Source organism: Myxocyprinus asiaticus, chromosome 9, assembly GCF_019703515.2.
Source record: "Myxocyprinus asiaticus isolate MX2 ecotype Aquarium Trade chromosome 9, UBuf_Myxa_2, whole genome shotgun sequence".
NCBI lineage: Eukaryota > Metazoa > Chordata > Actinopteri > Cypriniformes > Catostomidae > Myxocyprinus > Myxocyprinus asiaticus.
In genome coordinates, this window is record NC_059352.1 from 95,001 (window position 1) to 117,989 (window position 22,989).

The 22,989-nt window shown below is 42.0% G+C and overlaps 1 protein-coding gene across 2 annotated transcripts in view; it reads right to left on the minus strand.

The window, feature by feature from the left end:
- Window positions 1-7,769: 7,769 nt before the first annotated feature.
- kdm6al (lysine (K)-specific demethylase 6A, like) overlaps window positions 7,770-22,989 on the minus strand; it is a 54,452-nt gene continuing 39,232 nt past the window's right edge. For both annotated transcript variants that reach the window (XM_051706050.1, XM_051706049.1), the window contains 10 exons: window positions 22,004-22,209; window positions 21,861-21,922; window positions 21,698-21,772; window positions 20,448-20,596; window positions 17,876-17,990; window positions 17,536-17,723; window positions 17,315-17,456; window positions 15,464-15,590; window positions 15,200-15,370; window positions 7,770-13,039 (listed from right to left, as the gene is read on the minus strand). In XM_051706050.1, coding sequence (XP_051562010.1) covers window positions 13,010-13,039; window positions 15,200-15,370; window positions 15,464-15,590; window positions 17,315-17,456; window positions 17,536-17,723; window positions 17,876-17,990; window positions 20,448-20,596; window positions 21,698-21,772; window positions 21,861-21,922; window positions 22,004-22,209 — 1,265 coding nt within the window. In that variant the 3' untranslated portion in view covers window positions 7,770-13,009. The remainder of the gene's footprint in view (window positions 13,040-15,199; window positions 15,371-15,463; window positions 15,591-17,314; window positions 17,457-17,535; window positions 17,724-17,875; window positions 17,991-20,447; window positions 20,597-21,697; window positions 21,773-21,860; window positions 21,923-22,003; window positions 22,210-22,989) is intronic.

Here is a 22,989-nt window from a genome sequence, read left to right on the forward strand (position 1 = left end):
AAGCTGACTGTGGTAAGGAACACAAAACTCCATAAGATGTTGATTAATGGAGAAAAATAACCTTGAGAGAAACCAGACTCACTGTGGGGGCCAGTTCCCCTCTGACTAACATCATGAATATAATGACAATATTACTTATGTATAGTGCAGGTCATGGTTTAAAATTAGTGTTAAGGACCAGTAACTGTAAGATTAATGACTAATCTCTTTGAAGTTCATCCTGGATTAACTGCAGAAGTTCACATAGATGCATTGTCCTTGTTATTTGGCTGATGAAGGGTTTTATTGGCAATTAATTGATAGTCTATGTATTCCATTATAAGAGTGTAGTCCATCATTAGACCGAGGTGATGCAGGCAGAGATCAGTGAGGTGCATCACAGTTCAACCAGCGGGTCATTTCGGTGAGGTTCTGTGAGGTCTATCCTAAGTCCAAGGTTCAGGCAATGGCATATGAAGTATCCCATGTCTTACGGTTGGAGCTGGCATCAGTTCATCCTCTGAAGTCCATAGACTCAAGTGATGTCTGGCTGGCACCAGCTGCATTTAGTCATCATCACTCAGAGACATGTAGCAGTGGAGTCTGACACCAAGCAGGACCAGAGCTGGATCCAGCCGGTTCTGGTGACACTCAGGATAGGAGTCCCGAGATTGAGACATGGAAACAAATAGAATAATATTAGCGTAGATGCCATTCAATTTATTGCAGTGTTATAGATCATGATTGATGTTTCTGGTTCTGGAAGACCTAACTAAAGCAGACTAATTGTGAGTTGAAGGATAAATTAGGTGTATGTCTGACTAAATAGATGAGTCTTTAGTCTAGACTTAAACTGAGTGTGTCTGCATCCCGAACAGTGTTAGGGAGACTATTCCATAGTTTAGGAGCTAAATAGGAAAAGGATCTACCTCCTTTTGTGGATTTTGATATTCTAGGAACTATTAACAGGCCAGAATTTTGCGATCGTAATGAACGTGATGGAATATAGCGTGTCAGAAGGTCACTTAAGTACTGTGGAGCTAGACCATTTAAAGCTTTGTATGTAGTTAACAGAATTTTAAAATTAATACGAAATTTAACAGGTAGTCAGTGTAACGATGATAAAATGGGGCTTATATGATCATATTTCTTGGTTCTCGTCAGCACTCTGGCTGCTGCATTTTGAACCAATTGAACTTTATTTATTGATCTTGCTGCACATCCTCCCAGTAATGCATTACAATAATCTAGTCTTGAGGTCATGAACACATGAATTAGTTTTTCGGCATCGGCAACAGAGAGCATGTGTCGTAATTTAGTAATATTTCTGAGTTGGAAGAATGCTGTTCTACAAACATTGGTAATTTGATTTTCAAAGGACAGATTGGTATCAAATATAACACCTAAGTTCTTTGCTGTAGAAGACAATGTAACAGTACATCCATCGAGAGTCAAATTATATTTTAGCGGCTTATTTTTAGAGGTTTTTGGTCCAATAATTAGTACCTCTGTTTTGTCGGAATTGAGTAGAAGGAAATTTCTGACCATCCAATCTTTGATTTCATTGATACACTCTGCTAATTTGCAGAATTGTGAAATCTCATCAGGTTTTGAAGAAATATAAAGTTGGGTATCGTCGGCATAACAGTGGAAACTTATTCCACGATTCCTGATAATATCTCCCAGGGGAAGCATATATAAGAAGAAAAGAGGCCCTAAAACTGATCCCTGTGGCACTCCATACTTAACTTTTGTTTGATTTGACAATTCCTCGTTTACACAGACAAAGTGGTAGCGGTCTGATAAACAGGACCTAAACCATGCTAATGCACATCCACAAATGCCAACATAATTCTCCAGCCTATTCAAGAGAATGTCATGATCTATCGTGTCGAAGGCAGCACTAAGATCTAAAAGCACTAGAAGAGAAATGCAGCCGTGATCAGATGATAAGAGCAAGTCATTTGTAACTCTGATAAGTGCAGTCTCTGTACTGTGATGAGACCTAAATCCTGACTGAAATTGTTCTTATATACTATTTCTCAGTAGAAATGAACATATTTGGGAGGACACTACCTTTTCTAGTATTTTCGATATAAACAGGAGATTTGACATCAGTCTGTAATTAGCCAATTCTACAGGATCAAGCTGTGGCTTCTTAATAAGCGGTTTGATAACTGCCATTTTAAAGTTTCTTGGGACATGTCCTAAGGATAGTGAGGAGTTAAAAATATTAAGAAGAGGTTCTGAGATTACAGGGAATACCTCTTTTAAGAGCTTAGTTGGTATTGGATCTAACATGTTGTGACGTTTGATGTTTCGATAAGTTTTGTTAGCTCTTCATGACCTATGACAGCGAAGGATTGAAGTTGCACGTGAGGAAAATTATGAGACACTGTTTTCTGAGGTGCTGTGACAGATGATTGCATAATTCCAATTTTATTTCAGATTATTTCAATTTTATCAGTAAAGAAATTCATGAAGTCATTACTATTGTGCTGCGATGGGATATCTGGTTCAGTCAATGCTTTATTCTTAACCAATTTAGCCACAGTACTGAATAAACAGCTAGGATTGTTGTGGTTATTTTCTGAGTTTGCTAAAATATGCTGACCTGGCAGCTTTTAGTACCTGTCTGTAGTTACAGACACTATCCTTCCATGCACCACGAAATACCTCAAATTTTGTATTCTTCCACTCACACTCTCTCACACACACACACTCACACTCTCTCACACACACACACACAAACACATAATACACACATACATACTCTCACACACACACACGCACAAACACATAATACACACATACGTACTCTCACACACACACTCACACATAATACACACATACATACTCTCACCACACACTCACATACATACTCACACACACACACACGCACTCACACACACACACACAAACACATAATACACACATGCATACTCTCTCTCACTCACACGCACGCACTCACTCTCACACGCACGCACTCACTCACTCTCACACGCACGCACTCACTCTCACACGCACGCACTCACTCTCTCTCACACGCACGCACTCACTCTCTCTCACTCACTCACACGCACTCACTCACTCACACGCACTCACTCTCTCTCACTCACTCACACGCACTCACTCTCTCTCACACACGCACTCACTCTCTCTCACTCACACGCACTCACTCTCTCTCTCTCACTCACACTCTCTCACTCACACGCACTCACACTCTCACACGCACTCACTCTCTCTCACTCACGCACTCACTCTCACTCGCACGCACTCACTCTCACACGCACGCACTCACTCTCACACGCACGCACTCACTCTCACACGCACGCACTCACTCTCACACGCACGCACTCTCTCTCTCACACGCACGCACTCTCTCTCACACACGCACGCACTCTCTCACTCACACGCACTCACTCTCTCTCACACGCACGCACTCTCTCTCACACGCACGCACTCACTCTCTCACACGCACGCACTCACTCTCTCACACACACGCACTCACTCTCTCTCACTCACGCACTCACTCACACGCACGCACTCACGCTCTCTCACACGCACGCACTCTCTCTCACACGCACGCACGCACGCACTCACTCTCTCACGCACGCACGCACTCACTCACTCTCACACGCACGCACGCACTCACTCACTCTCACACGCACGCACGCACTCACACACGCACGCACGCACTCACTCACTCTCACACGCACTCACTCTCACACGCACTCACTCTCACACGCACTCACTCTCACACGCACTCACTCTCACACGCACTCACTCTCTCTCACTCACTCACAGGCACTCACTCTCTCTCACTCACTCACAGGCACTCACACTCTCTCACTCACACGCACTCACTCACACGCACTCACTCTCTCACTCACACGCACTCACTCTCACTCACTCACACGCACTCACACTCTCTCACTCACTCACACGCACTCACACTCTCTCACACACGCACTCACTCTCTCACACACGCACTCACTCTCTCACACACGCACTCACTCTCTCACACACACGCACTCACTCTCTCTCACTCACACGCACTCACTCTCTCTCACTCACACGCACTCACTCACACGCACTCACTCTCTCTCACACGCACGCACGCACTCACGCTCTCTCACACGCACTCACTCTCTCACACGCACGCACTCTCACACGCACGCACGCACGCACTCACTCTCTCACGCACTCACTCACTCACTCTCACACGCACTCACTCTCACACGCACGCACTCACTCATTCTCACACGCACGCACTCACTCATTCTCACACGCAGGCACTCACTCACTCACTCTCACGCACGCACTCACTCTCAGGCACGCACTCACTCACTCTCAGGCACGCACTCACTCACTCTCACGCACGCACTCACTCACTCTCTCTCACACGCACGCACTCACTCTCTCTCACTCACACGCACTCACTCTCTCTCACACGCACTCACTCTCTCTCACACGCACGCACTCTCTCTCACACGCACGCACTCTCTCTCACTCACACGCACTCTCTCTCACTCACACGCACTCACTCTCTCTCTCTCACTCACACGCACTCACACTCTCTCACTCACACGCACTCACACTCTCACTCACACGCACTCACTCTCTCTCACTCTCTCTCACTCACACGCACTCACTCTCTCTCACTCACGCACTCACTCTCTCTCACTCACGCACTCACTCTCTCTCACACGCACTCACTCTCTCTCACACACACGCACTCACTCTCTCACACACACGCACTCACTCTCTCTCTCACGCACGCACGCACTCACTCTCACACGCACTCACTCACTCACTCTCACACGCACTCACTCTCACACGCACGCACTCACTCATTCTCACACGCAGGCACTCACTCATTCTCACACGCAGGCACTCACTCACTCACTCTCACGCACGCACTCACTCTCACGCACGCACTCACTCACTCTCACGCACGCACTCACTCTCACGCACGCACTCACTCTCACGCACGCACTCACTCACTCACTCTCACACGCACGCACTCACTCTCTCTCACTCACACGCACTCACTCTCTCTCACTCACACGCACGCACTCACTCTCTCTCACTCACACGCACGCACTCACTCTCTCTCACACGCACGCACGCACTCTCTCTCACACGCACTCACTCTCACTCACTCACACGCACTCACTCTCACTCACTCACACGCACTCACTCTCTCACTCACTCACACGCACTCACTCACACGCACTCACTCTCTCTCACTCACACGCACTCACTCTCTCTCACACGCACTCACTCACTCTCTCTCACACGCACTCACTCACTCTCTCTCACACGCACTCACTCACTCTCTCTCACACGCACTCACTCTCTCTCACTCACTCTCTCTCACTCACACGCACGCACTCTCTCACTCACACGCACTCACTCTCTCTCACTCACACGCACTCACTCTCTCTCACTCACACGCACTCACTCTCTCTCACTCACACGCACTCACTCTCTCTCACTCACTCACACGCACTCACACTCTCTCACTCACACTCTCTCACTCACACGCACTCACACTCTCACTCACACGCACTCACTCTCTCTCACTCTCTCTCACTCACTCTCTCTCACTCACTCACACGCACTCACACTCTCTCACTCACACGCACTCACACTCTCTCACTCACACGCACTCACACTCTCACTCACACGCACTCACACTCTCACTCACACGCACTCACTCTCTCTCACTCACGCACTCACTCTCTCTCACTCACGCACTCACTCTCTCTCACTCACACGCACTCACTCTCTCTCACTCACACGCACTCACTCTCTCTCACACACGCACTCACTCTCTCTCACACACGCACTCACTCTCTCACACACGCACTCACTCTCTCACACACGCACTCACTCTCTCACACACGCACTCACTCTCTCACACACGCACTCACTCTCTCTCTCACACACGCACTCACTCTCTCACTCACACGCACGCACTCTCTCTCTCACACACGCACTCACTCTCTCACTCACACGCACGCACTCACTCTCTCACTCACACGCACTCACTCTCTCACACACACGCACTCACTCTCTCTCACACGCACTCACTCTCTCTCACACGCACTCACTCTCTCTCACACGCACTCACTCTCTCACACACGCACTCACTCTCTCACACACGCACTCACTCACTCTCTCTCACACGCACGCACGCACTCACGCTCTCTCACACGCACTCACTCTCTCACACGCACGCACTCTCTCTCACACGCACGCACGCACGCACTCACTCTCTCACGCACGCACGCACGCACTCACTCTCACACGCACTCACTCACTCTCACACGCACGCACGCACTCACTCTCACACGCACTCACTCACTCACTCTCACACGCACTCATTCTCACACGCAGGCACTCACTCACTCACTCTCACACACGCACTCACTCTCACGCACGCACTCACTCACTCTCACGCACTCACTCACTCTCACGCACGCACTCACTCACTCTCTCTCACTCACACGCACGCACTCACTCTCTCTCACACGCACGCACGCACTCTCTCTCACAGGCACGCACTCTCTCTCACACACTCACACGCACTCTCACTCACTCACACGCACTCACTCTCTCTCACTCACATGCACTCACTCTCTCTCACACGCACGCACTCACTCTCTCTCACTCACACCCACGCACTCTCTCACTCACACGCACTCACTCACTCACTCACTCTCTCTCACACGCACGCACTCTCACACGCACGCACGCATTCACTCTCACACGCACGCACGCACTCACTCTCACACGCACGCACGCACGCACTCACTCTCTCACGCACGCACTCACTCACTCTCACACGCACTCACTCACTCACTCTCACATGCACGCACTCACTCACTCTCACTCTCTCTCTCACTCTCACACACGCACTCACTCACTCACTCTCACACACGCACTCACTCTCTCTCACTCACACGCACGCACTCACTCTCTCTCACTCACACGCACGCACTCACTCTCTCTCACACGCACGCACTCTCTCTCACACACTCACACGCACTCACTCTCTCTCACTCACTCACACGCACTCACTCTCTCTCACTCACACGCACTCACTCTCTCTCACTCACTCACACTCACTCTCTCTCACTCACTCACGCACTCACTATCTCTCACTCACGCACTCACTCTCTCTCACTCACACGCACTCTCTCTCACACGCACTCACTCTCTCTCACTCACTCTCTCTCACACGCACGCACGCACTCACTCTCTCTCACTCGCACGCACTCACTCTCTCTCACTCGCACGCACGCACTCTCTCTCACTCACACGCACGCACTCTCTCTCACTCACACGCACGCACTCACTCACTCTCACACGCACTCACTCTCTCTCACACGCACGCACTCTCTCACACGCACGCACGCACTCACTCACACGCACGCACGCACTCACTCACTCTCACACGCACGCACTCACTCACTCTCACACACACGCACTCACTCACTCTCACACACACGCACTCACTCACTCTCACACGCACTCACTCACTCACTCTCACACGCACGCATTCACACGCACGCACTCACTCTCACACACGCACTCACTCTCACACGCACTCACTCACTCACTCACTCACTCTCTCACACACGCACTCACTCTCTCTCACACACGCACTCACACACACACAAACACATAATACACACATGCATACTCTCTCTCACACACACACACACACACAAACACATAATACACACATGCATACTCTCTCACACACACGCACTCACTCTCTCTCACACACACACACACACACACGCACTCACGCACACACACTCGCACTCAGGCACACACACTCGCACTCGCACCTGCTGCTATTTATTATACAATCAGTGGATTTAATGCACCTGTTGCACTGCAGAATACATGATGTCCATCAGCACTCATTGATTCATTGAGTGAACATCAGTCGATTGTGTTTGGACTCCATGAATGAATGAATGATGGTTTTATCAGTTGTGTCATTTATATTTGTGCTTCTCTACTGGTTTAACATCAGGACTCAGATTTTACATTAAACATCAAGTGGCGACGCAACACGGTTACAAAATAATTAATCATATAAAAGTAATTCATTACACAAAACACATTGTTGTTGACACAAACCATTTTTATCATCGCAAGTCAACATGTGCATATTTTATGTTTGTTTTACTATGAGTAGTTTTGTTTACGGTGTCTGAGGGCATGTCACACAACCGGTCCAATAGACATCCATCTAATCTGATGAGCTTCTGCCAAATTAATTTGTGCTAAAATACTGTAGCGTTTAAATAGTTACTGTAATCTAATTACTGACAATTAAGTTAATTACTTTTAAGGACATGACTTGGGTTTCACATATTTCTAAAATAATATTATTAATTATTGATATATTATTATTTAGTGTTTCCTAATCTTTTTGCCATAAGTACCCCACAGTAATATCAGTAAGGCTCAAGTACCCCTTTATCTAAATAAACAATCATTGTTAATAATTATTGATCAATCAGTATTAGTCTGATCTACTGACATCCCTTTATCAGTACACATTAGGGCTGGTATTAAGACAGATTTCCTGATTCAATCAGATTCTGATTCAATTCTGAATTCATTTGGATAAATTTCAGTTATAATGTTGAATGCTGTTAATTATACAGGGGACCTTCTAACATGGTACATTACAAAATATACATTTTACACATTTTATTTTATTATTAGTTTACCATTTGTTTCATTTTAACTTTTTAAAAATTTACAAATTCTATGTATTCCATCAATAAATATGATGTCTTGAAATTGCATATATTATATTGTGCATTTCTACACTGCCTGGCCCCCCAAAAAGTCGCTGTTTGGATTTAATTAAGCAGATACTTAAGAGCCTATGATTGGATCATTATTGCAGTGATTCATATGTTTCAGCTGGCAACAATTCTTTAGTTTTAACTGATGCAGTGTGTAGCTTCTCATCTCTTAAACAACCATGTCGGAAGACGTATCCCGTGGTCGTGGAAAAGATGTTACTGTGTTTCAGAAGGGGCAAATTATTGTCCTGCATCAAGCAAAGAAAACAACTAAGGAGATTGCTGAAAGGGGCTTGTTTGAAAACCTGGAAGGATAATGGTGAACCGTCAGCTTCACGGAAGGAATGTGATTGGAAAAAAACTTGAATGATTGTAATCGGAAATCACTAAAACGCTTGAAGTCACATGGTAAAAAATCGACAGTAGAACTCACGGTTATGTTTAATAGTGAAAGTAAGAGCATGTCCACACGCACAATGTGACGAGAACTTACAGGATTGGCACTAAACATCTGTGTGGCCACAAGAAAGCCACTTGGGTTAGTGAGGCTAATTGGATAAAATGACTTCAGTGTGCTAGAGAGCATAAAGATTGGACTGTGGAGCAATGGAAAAAGGTCCTGTGGTCTGATGAGTCCAGATTTACCCTATTCCAAAGCGATGGGCGCATCAGGGTAAAAAGGGAAGCGCATGAATGCACCTGTCATGCATAGTGCCCACTGTACAAGCCTCTGGAGGCAGTGTTATGATCTGGGGTTGCTTCAATTGGTCAGGTCGAGACTCAGCAATGAAATGTACTGAATGACCAGGTTATCCCATCAATAGATTATTTCTTCCTTAACAGCATGGGCATATTCCAGGACAACAATGCCAAGATTCATCGGGCTCAAATTGTGAAAGAGTGGTGTTGAATTGGCCACCACAGTGTCCTGACCTTAACCCCATTGAAAGTCTTTGGGATGTGCTGGAGAAGACTTTACAGAGTGGTTCGACTCTCCCGTCATCAATACAAGATCTCGGCCTAAAATTAATGCAACTCTGGATGGAAATAAATGTTGTGACACTGCATAAGGTTGTCGAAACAATGCCACGATGAATGTGCCAGGCAGTGTACATTATGTTTATTGTTTACATGCAAAGTAATTTCTATTTACCAGTATTTACATTACTATGTAAAACAAGAGCTAAAGCAGTACTGGCTCTTTAAGACAGCAGCAGTTTCAAAAGTACTGTCTGCGTCCTACACGACACGCCCACTTCAGGTAACACCCCCTTGGATCACAAAGCAATTCTATTGGCTGAAAGAACTTTGTTAGGTATTGGGGTTGGGGTTAAGGTTTCTGTGGGACTCAAAATAAACTGTTGCAAGACTTCAGTATTTCCCTGTGACAGCATGTGCGCTCCATATCGAGTCAGTGAACAGAGAAATATATAGACATTATTTTGAAGTGAAGTGTAGTGTTTTAGAAAGTAACTTTATTTGGAAAATAATCACATTACTAACTACTTTGAAGTCATCAAATTACAATTTTAGAGAATTATTCATTTGTAATGGATTACTTTAAGTAACTTACTCAACACTGGTCATCAATAACAGATATGGGAATCAGATATGTTCTCTCCTCAGTATTAAACATTGTTAATGTATTTATTTTGCTCTTCTAACTATACATTTTATTATTTTCCTGCTGTCTGTGAGCAGTTCAGAAGGACTGATTTAGGCAAAGATAACTTTAACTCTTTTATCTACCTGTTGTTTAGGCTGCAGCTCCTGTGACGCACCACACACGTGTTGAAGACGCTCCTCATGTGCTCAGTAGTCAGTGTAGGTCCTGTTCACATCAGCAGCTACATCTGGCTACTGGGTCTCTGATGGACGTCTGCCACAAGAACTACACAAGGAGAAAAAGCATCAGGAAAACACAAGTGATGTGGTTTTGAACCTGGCACACAGTGTAGAGATCTGTGTTTGTCTAATTACAGCTACATTGTCTGCTGGGTTTCAACTCCACGTCATAATCACAGACCTTTAGTCATGAGGTGCATTAAAGTCAACATGAATTCATGAAATCACTCATTTCCTTAATACATGTTCCTGGTTTTATTGTGAATGATTCATCAGTACATGTTATTCCAAAGAAGAAAAGTTTCTAATATTTTATTAAAGATCACCTGACGTCATCAAGCCCTCTTATTACAAAAATAAAATGTGCTGCGAATGCCATTTCATGTTGACTGAGTTTTACTGCAATAAAGCCTTGCCTTGAATAAATAAAATCTTTCAATAAGTCCTGATGTGATCACTGGATAAGATGAACAGTTTCACTGTCTGTCCAATGTACATGAACATGAGTTGTACAGAATCATTCACAACAAACAAGAGAAACTGCACCTTAAGTTTTGAGCCCACATGCACAACTGGTGACATCAGCGAGCACACGGTCACAGTGAAACTAACGGTTATCTACACAATCACACGAGCATCAGGCCTTCAGCAGACTGACCTTTAAATGACCTGCAGAAACTCATCACGTATGAACACATTACTCGCTCATCTCCTTACAAACATTTACAATGGTAACCATTTCTTTCCACCAAATACAGTAACTCTTAAAATAAAATTGGGATCTTGTTTCAACAGTGCAAGACTTATTTTACTTTATGACAGTGGCTCCAGTAACAGGAAACCATTATATTTTATCAGAAAACATGATTACTGTTGAACAATTTAGTAAGGGAAGCTCAGTAAATAAAACTGTTAAAGGGTGCCGGATAAATATTCTAAGATCATTTATTTAACTAGCCGACACGATGAACATCAAAGCGTTTAGTGAAGTAAACATGTAGTTACTTTGTAGGTGTGTAAATGTTTGTAAGTGTGAGACATGATGAGACGGCAATGAACTTTAACCTTTTTAAGGGTTTCAAAGGCAGATCAAGAGTGACCTCATGGCTGTAAACAAACGTCACTGATGTTTGACCAGATATGACTGTTAATAACTTACCTCTGTAGAACATAAAAACAACAGTATATGGAGGCCATTTAAACATATAGAGCACTAGAAATACAACAACTAGGTTTCAGGGCAATCTATAATTTAGTGTTTGCTTTAAATACCACTGTATAAAATAAAAAACAGAGGCAATAATGTCAAGATTTAAGACAGAGCTAATAAAACCGTTTCACATCATATTCAATACAAGCAAAATGTGCATGAATATATGTTGACAGCTTATTTAATAACTCATAAAACATTCTTCAAACATAATTTTTTTAATAGTTTCTGTACAATGCTTACTAAGCCGTTTAATTCTATATAGAAAATGCAGGAGTAGTTTAAATGAACAAACTCCTTCAGATTTAATGGCAGGTACTCTGGGAAAAATAACAGCATTCCATCCACAAATATCTTCAAGCAATAAATATGTATTTATAAATAGTGTAAATGTACATCAGGATTAGAAACAAAAACAAATGGGGGGGGGGGGGGGGAGAGATCACAATTTCAACTTTATTTCTTACTCTATGTGCAACTCATTTCTCTGTGTGTGACTTGGCTGTAAAAAAAAAAAAATCCACAATTTTTCCTTTTTTTACCTAAGAAACAAAAATATCAAACATGGTTCCAAAATAACAAGACAGATAAAACATAAAAGCAGTAGAAAATTATATCACCTAATTCTTCACATTACAAATAGTTTTTTGTAGATTTTGCCATCCAAAGTGGTCGTAAAATCGCTATCTACCATACAAAAAGCTAGACTAGCGCTCCTTCCTGTGAAGGCGACCCTTGAGACAAAGAGATTTCAGCATTAACAAAATACAAAAGAACCTCTCGTGTCAGTAGTCTTGAAGTGACGATGCCAGTTGTGACAGATCATATGTACAAAATCATTTCCCCACAATTCCTCCCCAGTTTGTTTGATTCATTTGTGTAGCGCGTCGAGGGGCCGTTCAAGAAAACGTCTGTAGAGGAATTTCACCCGCTACGCCCCCTGTAGGCCACAACGACACACTGCGGTTTATAAACAGGTTGCATAGACACGCACATCCACTTCAGTCGCAGTCCCTGGTCGCTATGGTGACCAGCCATGCGAGAGACTGTTGCGACGATCCTGAATATCAGAAATGGTCCGTTTATAGAGTTCCTGTAATGTGACGTTGTCCACATGTACAGTGTGTTTATGTCAAGATGAAGATGAATGAAGTGCAGGCGCCTACAAAACACAAGATAAGAGTTTTTTTTTTATTTTCACAGAGTTGTGTGTACTGAATCATTCAAACCCGACATCATCAACACTGACTTTGGGCAGGACTATCTGTTCAGATGACCAATGGAAGACAGCGGGAGTGTTTGGGAAACTTTAGTTAATATTTTTTGCCACTTATGTTCAGTGACGCCAGAAATGACACACCGCAGCTTTACGCTTTTTTACAAACTAAAATGCAAATGAACTCAACTGTCTGTAACAAGATTGCTAGAGCGGAACAGTCTGTTCTGGAAGTAAATAATCCCATACATTTTCTCCATAGGGAAACTGATTTTTAACCTGAATTTATAAATCTTTAAAAGACAGACCTACCATGAGCTCTGAAGCTGTTAATCGATGGTATATGCTTCTGTTGAACACATCAGTCTGTTAATTCAACTACATAAAAAAACATGTTTGAAGGCCTGTTCACACCAAATCCGTGACGATTTTGCGAGATGAACCTCTGACAGAAGGTCTATTCACACAGAGTCCGTAAAAACATGAAAAACTATTTCACTCCTGTACAGCTGTTGCTGTTCTACAAACATTTATACCAGTCTCTTCCCCAAACCTTCAGCTGTTAGAGATTAATATAATGAATGCTGTTAAAGCATTAATTCAGCATAATTGTTTCATTATGTTCTTTTCATGGTGTTGATGCATGTAGAGGAGTTTTAATGTGACTGAGATGAGTAAAGAGCACTGTTGCATATATACAGTATATGTCCTATTTATATTTGCACATATAATTATCTACGGCCTCCTGAACCCAACTTCTCATTTTATAATGCCTGGATAATATAACAAAAGGTACAGTGATATAAATACACATGGAATAATGTACATTAAGAATAACAGTTTAGTGAGTGACTCCAGCCAGGTCTCCTAAGCAACCAAATTGGCCCGGTTGCTAGGGAGGGTAGAGTCACATGGGGTAACCTCCTCGTGGTCGTGATTAGTGGTTCTCGCTCTCAATGGGGCGTGTGGTGAGTTGTGTGTGGATCGTGGAGAGTAGCATGAGCCTCCACATGCTGTGAGTCTCCGCGGTGTTATGCACAACGAGTCACGTGATAAGATGCACGGATTGACGGTCTCAGAAGCGGAGGCAACTGAGACTTGTCCTCCACCACCCGGATTGAGGCGAGTAACAGCGCCACCATGAGGACCTACTAAGTAGTGGGAATTGGGCATTCCAAATTGGGGAGAAAATAATTAAACAATTATATGCAAAAAAAACAAAAAAAACATTTATCCAAGTATATAATTTTCAGGTGTGTATCAGGTGCACAATACTGATGTTTGCCAGTTGATTAGCGCCACCAACATGCTGGATTGAGCAGCTGCATCGATTGACTAAAATATCTCATCTCATTGGTCAGTCAGTTTTCATCACAGTCCGAAGAAAAAATAAAATTGGAACACTCAGTAAAAAAAACCGTTCAAAAGCTCATTCAGAACTAACAATTGCACTGAAAAACGGGTTTGGTGTGAACAGGCCTTAATAGTGGAATTTCTGGTGAATAACTACATTACCCATAATCCTGAAGAGAGATCCACCAATCAGAGAATCGTGTCAAAATAGCTCCACCCACTCCCATGACACACTGTGAATGACGCAATCGAGTCGCTCTCCCTATACTCTCAAACTACTTTTATATATTTGTGTATCTGAATATTTTGCAATAAACTTCATATATATTGTTTCTTCTTTTAATCAACAACTTTAATAGTTTTATATTTTTCCATTGTTTTTAATTCGTTTACATCACTGCAATGCTTCATGGGATTGTAGTTCATTCCCTCATTAATGACGGTAAGTACACAGTCTTGTGTCTTTGTCAGATTTGCTTCAAATCAAAGTTTGTGATGTTGTGATTCACCTCAGAGCTGGTTGGTTTGGTTCATAACTTACAACTTTTTTTTATGAAGGATTTAATGAAATCACTATGGAGAAAATGAATGGGAAACATACTTCCGGAACCAAAACGGCTGAAAAAGTGGTCCAGAATTGTTGCGTTCTATTTCTGCCCATTTTTCCCCTGCAGCACATTAAAATATCTCATCTTTTTTAGGCAGTATAAAGTGAACTAAACAGCAATATTGAAATGTGTATTTGTGTCTTACCAATGAGAACTGCTCATAAATGTGCATGAGATCCTCCATCTTGAACTGTTCCAACACCACAAACCCGTCGAGATCACCGCTGCCCTTCCGAGCGCAATCCTGACAGTGAACCACACAAGACTTCCTGGAGTAACTATCACTCGTGACGAACAGAAGGTTGAACACTTCCACCTGAAATCATTTACAGCATCATCTGAAAGTCATTTCTGCAGATTATCTGTAGAGAATCATCATTTATTACGCTGCAGATTACAGGAGACGCACCTCACAGATGGTGCAGTAATGTGCCGGCTCGTCACGGCTCCTTCGGTGCCAAATCGTCTCTTTCCCAGCAGCCACCAGTGCTTCTTTAATGCTCTGACACTGTTTGAGTGTCCGCAGTAAACAGAACCTGTTAACCAGGACAATTAATACCATTAAAACTGCTGACTGATCCGACTGGCTGTTAATTAGTGATGCGATTTTTTAACGCTGATATTCAGTTGAAGTCAGAAGTTTACATACACCTTAGCCAAATACATTTAAACTCAGTTTTTCACAATTCCTGACATTTAATCGTAGAAAACATTCCCTGTCTTAGGTCAGTTAGGATCACTACTTTATTTTAAGAATGTGAAATAAAAGCTGATTTATTTCAGCTTTTATTTCTTTCATCACATTCCCAGTGGGTCAGACGTTTACATACACTTTGTTAGTATTTGGTAGCATTGCCTTTAAATTGTTTAACTTGGGTCAAATGTTTTGGGTATCCTTAGTTGCTGGAATTTTGGCCCATTCCTCCAGACAGAACTGGTGTAACTGAGTCAGGTTTGTAGACCTCCTTGCTCACACACGCTTTTTCAGTTCTGCCCACAAATGTTCTATCAGATTGAGGTCAGGACTTTGTGATGGCCACTCCAATACCTTGACTTTGTTGTCCTTAAACCATTTTGCCACAACTTTGGAGGTATGCTTGGGGTCATTGTCCATTTGGAAGACCCATTTGTGACCGAGCTTTAACTTCCTGTCTGATGTCTTGAGATGTTGCTTCAATATATCCACATCATTTTCCTTCCTCATGATGCCATCTATTTTGTGAAGTGCACCAGTCCCTCCTGCAGCAAAGCACCCCCACAACATGGACTCGTTTTACCTTAGATATAGATACTTGTCTTCCTGTTTCCTCCAGCATCTTCACAAGGTCCTTTGCTGTTGTTCTGGGATTGATTTGCACTTTTCACACCAAACTACGTTCATCTTTAGGAGACAGAATGTGTCTCCTTCCTGAGCGGTATGATGGCTGTGTGGTCCCATGGTGTTTATACTTGCGTACTATTGTTTGTACAGATGAACGTGGTACCTTCAGGCATTTGGAAATTGCTCCCAAGGATGAACCAGACTTGTGGAGGTCCACATTTTTTTCTGAGGTCTTGGCTGATTTCTTTTGATTTTCCCATGATGTCAAGCAAAGAGACACTGAGTTTGAAGGTAGGCCTTAAAATACATCCACAGGTACACCTCCAGTTCAGTACACCTCCTATCAGAAGCTAATTAGCTAATTGTCTAAAGGCTTGACATCATTTTCTGGAATTTTCCAAGCTGCTTAAAGGCACAGTTAACTTAGTGTATGTAAACTTCTGTCCCACTGGAATTGTGATATAGTCAATTAAAAGTGAAACAATCTGTCTGTAAACAATTGTTGGAAAAATTACTCGTGTCATGCACAAAGTAGATGTCCTAAACGACTTGACAAAACTAAAGTTTACTAATATTAAATCTGTGGAGTGATTAAAAAAATGAGTTTTAATGACTTCAATCTAAGTGTATGTAAACTTCTGACTTTAACTGTAATACTATACTCAAAATTCACTAAAACACAGAAAATCTGCGTTATCCATTGACATGCTGTTTAAAGATTTTGGAACAGACACATTTCTGTTAATCAGCTAACTGGGCAGTTATTGGCCAATTCTGATAATCTGAAAACAGCCGAATATGAACGATACATCAGTCTGTTACGTCTGTCAAAACTGAAACAGTAACTGAAGATTTCTCCAGATAATCCAGACAAACTCGTTCACGATCCACGAGCAGTTTCACATGGATGTTAAAGCAACAAACATTTGAATGACTCACTTGATCATCTCAAACAGCTTGTGGTCGGACACTTTGATGTTCCTCGCCATGTTCCAGGACAGATGCACCATGGGAACCACAGATTTGACACTCTGGAGTTTGTTCCACTCGTAGCGTTCTACAGCTAGTTTGTACTGATAAGCTGTAGTGACACACAAACACTTGTTAAGAGATGTTACACTTGTGTTTATGAGTGTGTGTTGGGCTGTTAAATGACGCACCATTAAGAGGCCCCACGTTCCATGAGATGTTGTTACACCAGCCGATGGCCTGAACCCAGTGAACTGTTCCTGTGTTCAACCACACCAGATCTCCAGGCCTCTGGATGAAGCGATACACCGGCACATTTGTCTCGTACAAATCCTCCAAATTCGGCCACCATGAACCCTTCAGGAAGTTGATGTTGTTCCTGATAAAAAAAAATTTGTTTTTTTTTTACATTGTGCATGAATGAACAGTAGACAAGTCAACAGAGTTTTGGATAAAATCGTCTGCTAAATTAATAAATGTCAATGTAAATAATGGTGGTTTGAAACTGGTGTATTAATGACCATCACATACTTCTCACAGAATTCACTCATTATGCCCCAGTACGGTTCTGGCACAGCAAACCACTCGCAGTCGCCCGGGCCAATGTTGATGTTGACTGCGCAGAAGTTGTTGTGTTCCTGATGACCTAGATGTGAAGAAGAACAGACGAACTTTAAATCTGTGTACTCTTGAATTTATTACACACAGAACACAAGAAATTAAAGCAGAATAATTGAAACAGATTATTAAGACAATCACTACTGAATGAGGGAAGTGATTCAATTAACTCCTTAAACTCTGGAGCATTTTTGTGCTGCCGCCTGCAATTTTTCACACTCAAATTTAAAAGCTCACCATTCACACATACTGTAAACGAATTGCAAAAAATTGGTCTCATTTTTCAGAGAACCACCCATATAAAAATAAAGACTCCAATTATTCATAAATAATATTGTACGAGTTTATAAAACTTATGATAAACAAATAATAATTTTTTTTTTTTAAACATGTAATTGTGGTTCTGTTCACTTTACCTCACTTTGAAAAATCTCATTTTATTCCACTAGATGGCAGCAAGCACTAGAAGAGAATTTTCCATCATAATACACAGATCTGAAATGTAGGTGGCGCTCTAACGCATTTTTGCCCTCACAGATGTGCTCGTCCATAGACATTCAGCCTAATTTTCAGTTCAAGAACCACTCTTGTTTCATTGAATATTTTAGCCAATGAATGGACTAGAAGCTCAATTTAGGTGTCATTAGAAAGCTGAGATCCTCCCCTTTGCGATGATATAAAACATTTTATCATCAATAGTCGAAACCATCTTTTTTGATGATTTGTTTTACATGCTTTTCTTCTGGATGGCATATTTTGTTCTGGACATCTAAGATATAACATTAGATTATTTACACAAGCAATCTCACAGACAAGTAAACAATGGCAAATATTTTTTAGAGAACTTCCTAAGGTAAAGGAAGATATAAAGTTTTTAGCTATTTATAATAATAATAACTCCTTACATTTATATAGCGCTTTTCTAGGCACTCAAGTGCTTAACATAGTATAGGGGGAATCTCCTCATACACCACCAGTGTGCAGCATCCACCTGGATGATGTGACAGCAGCCATAGTGCACCAGTACACTCACCACACACCAGCTATTGATGGAGAGGAGAGAGTAGAGTGATGCAGCCAATTCATGTATGGGGATTATTAGGAGGCCATGTTTGAGAAGGGCCAATGGGGGGAATTTGGCCAGGACACCAGGGTTATACCCCTACTCTTTACGAGAAGTGTCCCGGGGTTTTTAATGACCACAGAGAGTCAGGACCTCAGTTTAACATCTCATCCAAAGGACAGTGCCTTTTTACAGTATAGTGTCCACGTCACTATACTGGGGCATTAGGACCCACACAGACTGCAGGGTGAGCACCCCCTGATGGCATCACTAATACCTCTTCCAGCAGCAACCTTAGTTTCCCCAGGAGGTCTCCCATCCAGGTACTGACCAGACTCAACCCTGCTTATCTTCAGTGGGCAACCGGTCTTGAGCTACAGGGTGATGTGGCTGCGGACTGTTATTTGGGGCTTACAGCAGCAGTTATCGGAGCATAAACGAGACGTTTGTATTTGATGACTTAGAAATCATATTTCACTTTGTGATTCTTTTGAAAATCTTTCGAACTGTGGTATTAGAAGAGAATGAGAGCTTTCATTTAATATATGACTTGTTAATTTAGGTGCTATGTGAAGGACTTTTATTTTTATATAAATATTTCTACCCCATCACCTCTGGGGGGGTGCTAATTTTCAAAACGAATATTTTGAGGCCTTATTTTGTTTAAGTAACATAAATGCAGAAGAGAAACGGGTATCTCTGAAAAGTTCAGATTTTAAGCTTTCAAATGATACCTCATATGCGTGACTTATGTAAACAGAGACTTTAATGTTTTAAGTGTAAACGATATATACCCCCCCCCTTTTTAGTGTTTAATGGATTAAGCCCTTTTTACTTTTACCTTTTGTTCTGAAATATATTTAAAAAATAAAATAAATACAAAATTACAAGAAATTATTTATTTCAAAGCAAACAACTTTTTTCAGTCAACCATTTATTTGGAATTCATCAAATGTTTAGGATAATGTGTTACTGCTCGCTGTAGAAATACTAGAATCTGCTGATAAAACTCTGAATATAGAGAAGAATTGTAATATTAACAGATTCATAAATCAAATTTAATCTGATGTGCTTTATTTGTTAGTATTAAACAGTAATATTCTGCTAATTAAAAGAAAGATTCATATAAATTTAACGTCATAAAAAGTTGAGGGTCGTTTGATGTTTAATTTTACAATGTAAAGTATAATTGGTTCAGGGTTTAGAATGATACACGTGTACCTTAAACACACTACAGATTTTTGACATTTGCATTTAAAATGAAAAAAAAAAAAGAAAAAAAGAAAAAATCAGTTTATGACAAAAACAAAATATGAGCGTTTTATCTTCAATTTATTACCTACTTCATTTAAAGACTATTTTGCTATTTATAATATCCATAAGAAAACATTCAGCTGGGCACTTCCCCTTTAATTCTCTCACCAGGTGTTCTGCTGCCCGGCACCTTCATGAAGAGCTGAACGGTGTTCATACCCAGAATACTGTGACCCACGTGACTCAACAGGTTCCCAGCAGACACGACCCGTGCAAACGCAGGCAGTTTACTGAGTTCCTGCAGCTGCAGCTTCCACCTGCAGGAGAGAAATGCCGTCACACACACACGTCTGCAACAGCTGCAGCCCATTCAAATGTGTTTCACAGATTTACTGGGATTGAACTCAACAGCAGAAGACAGGCAGTGTGTGTGTGTGTGTGTGTGTGATTGTGTGTTTGATTAAGTGTTTGATTGTGTGTGTGTTTGATTGTGTGTGTGTTTGATTAAGTGTTTGTGTGTGTGAGAGTTTGTGTTTGATTGTATTTGTGTGTTTGATTGTGTTTGTCTGATTGTGTTTGATTGTGTGTGTGTTTGTTTTTGTATGACAGTGTGTGTGTGTGATGTGTGTTTGATTAAGTGTTTGTGTGTGTGATTGTGTGTTTGATTAAGTGTTTGTGTGTGATTCTGTGTGTTTGATTGTGTTTGTGTTTGATTGTGTTTGATTGTGTGTGTGTGTGTGTGTGTGTGTGTGATTGTGTGTTTTTGTGTGTTTAAGTGTTTGTGTGTGATTCTGTGTGTGTGTGTTTGATTGTGTGTGTTTGATTGTGTGTGTTTGATGTGTGTGTGTGTGTGTGTGTATGTATGTATGTGTGTGTGTGTGTGTGTGTGTGTGAGATTGTGTGTTTTTGTGTGTTTAAGTGTTTGTGTGTGATTCTGTGTGTGTGATTGTGTGTGTTTGATTGTGTGTGATTGTGTGTGTGTATGTATGTGTGTGTGTGTGTGTGTGTGTAACTCAACTGGAGGAGGATTTATTCTCTCAGATAAAAAATAAAAATAATAATAATAATAATAATAATTTCCAAAACCTCTTGTGCAACTTTCAGACTTCACGACACAGTTAACTAGTTACTCTACGAGCTGACTTGTTTAATTCATATGATTCTCAGTTTGTGGCCTCATTATACAAACAAATACTTTGCATATCTATCACCAATCAGAACAATGTCTGTACATCTCTGCTGTAACGCTAGTGCAGTTCACTTCAAAACCAACATGTGTGTTTAAACTGAAGGATGAGTGGAAATTATTTTCAGTGGCAATGGACATTATGCCACAAATGCTGTTGAGCGGAACATTCCTGTTATTCTGTGAAATCTCTCTCACTACACAAATACTGCAAACTTTCAGTAAGACTTACTTCTTCTCATCGGACACGTCGATGTTGGTGCCAAACTTGATTTGTTTGAAAGGACCCTTCTGCCTCCTGGAGACACTGAAACAGAAAGAAAACAGCAGATTTATCTCGCTGCAGATGAAACGCACACAGATCAAGAGTGACGACATGTTTGATTGACACTCACGAATCTGATGATGTCATTTCAGAGTCCGACAGATCCTTCTGGCCTTTCTTCTCATTCTCTTCCTGAAATACAATCACATTAAATCCCACACTGACACTAACACTAATCTACTGTAATGTGATAACTGTGATCATGTGGCGCACCCGCAGTGACTCCTGGAAGGATGCGGCCTGATACTGCGCGTATTTTGCGATGGTGGTGTATGATCGACTGCTCTCGCAGCGCCACTGTTTCCTTGTGCCGCTCACGTCCCAGTTCTCATCGGCCGGCTGACACAGCTGCGTCCGCACCTCCACCAGGTGCTCTGGATTCGCCTCCACCAGCGTCTTAGTAGAGAACAGGCCCAAATCTGCAGAGAGAGAGAGAGAGAATGAACGAAGAGAGATGAACATCAGTCTACAGATGACAACTCTTGAATTTAAATGAGCTTTCCTAAAGTTCATGATTTCTGAACAGGGAATTTTTTTTATCCATTTGATCTATTTTTATTTCATCATTGTATTGAAATGACTGAGGGGAATTTTTATTTGTATCTCAGGTTCCACTCACTGTAATTTACAGATTTAAATGATTATATTTAGTTGTGTACTAATGACAGACAGACTGACGGTTCACACTGGATTGTGAGTTCGACTGTACACACACACTCAGGGAAGAGCAAAATATAGCTGGTGAAATATTTAGAGCTGATCATAATGGGAAAAATTATACTCTGATTTTCAGGGTTGTGGACTTTAGTAGCTTGACTCAACCAGCAGGACTTGCGCATTCAAGGATGACAGCCAAAATGATACCAAAGGTAATTTGGATATAAAGAATACAATATCAAAGACAACAAAATGATTGCAACATGTATAATCTGTGGTTAAAAAATTACAAATGTGTCATCAACATCCAATTTTTGTGTGGCATCTGAAAACTCAGAGGTAAGTTTGTTACTGCTACTCATCAGCTATGGTCAGTAGCATTTAACTTATCGTGTTAGCTAGCTACTTAATTACACAGAGCTCAGTGCACTGCAAGTACAGTTTTGGTGTGAATTATTTTACACGCCTCATTGCTGAAACCAGCTAAAGATTCAAGGAAGATAGGGTTGCCATATGGGATAGTCCTGTATTTAAAGATGAAA